The following is a 462-nucleotide window of genomic DNA, read 5'->3' as shown; positions in this document are numbered from 1 at the left end:
TGGGGAGGTCCAGCGGGCACATTATAAAACAGACTGGCACCGCTACAATCTGAAGAGAAAGGTTGCAGACATGCCTCCGGTCACCGCAGAAAACTTCCAGGAGCGAGTGCTGGTGCAGCGGGCGGCAGCCGAGCAGCAGAGCCAGAGCAGCGGACACAGCTCAGCCTACTGCGCCACCTGCAACAAAAAATTCTCCACTGACAAGGCTCACAGCAATCACATCCAATCCAATAAGCACCAGCAGGCTGAGAGGAAAGCCCTGGCCGCCGCCCAGGAGACTGTCCAGCGAATGAACGAGAAGAATCTGGAGAAAGGGGCGGAGCTAGATAAAGACGCACAGAACGAAGCGCTTCAGAAAGCACTCAGGGAGCAGCAGAGCCACACCCCCTCTAAAGCCACAGAGAAACGGGTCACAATGCGGCCGGACAAACCGCCTCGGCTGCAGTGGTTCGAGCAGCAGGC

General features: G+C 57.8%; 1 protein-coding gene across 1 annotated transcript; it reads left to right on the top strand.

Annotated features, from left to right (window-relative positions):
- Positions 1 to 4: 4 nt before the first annotated feature.
- On the top strand, positions 5 to 456 carry LOC107734846 (zinc finger protein 622-like; the record flags this gene model as incomplete). Its single annotated transcript, XM_016546745.1, has 1 exon — positions 5 to 456. A coding segment is annotated over one exon (452 nt), but the record flags the coding sequence as incomplete, so codon positions are not given.
- Between the last annotated feature and the right edge of the window lie 6 nt (positions 457 to 462).

Source organism: Sinocyclocheilus rhinocerous, unplaced genomic scaffold (assembly GCF_001515625.1).
Source record: "Sinocyclocheilus rhinocerous isolate Xijiao unplaced genomic scaffold, SAMN03320098_v1.1 C35386240, whole genome shotgun sequence".
NCBI lineage: Eukaryota > Metazoa > Chordata > Actinopteri > Cypriniformes > Cyprinidae > Sinocyclocheilus > Sinocyclocheilus rhinocerous.
Note: the sequence above shows the minus strand (reverse complement) of the source record. Positions and strands in the feature narration are given on the sequence as shown.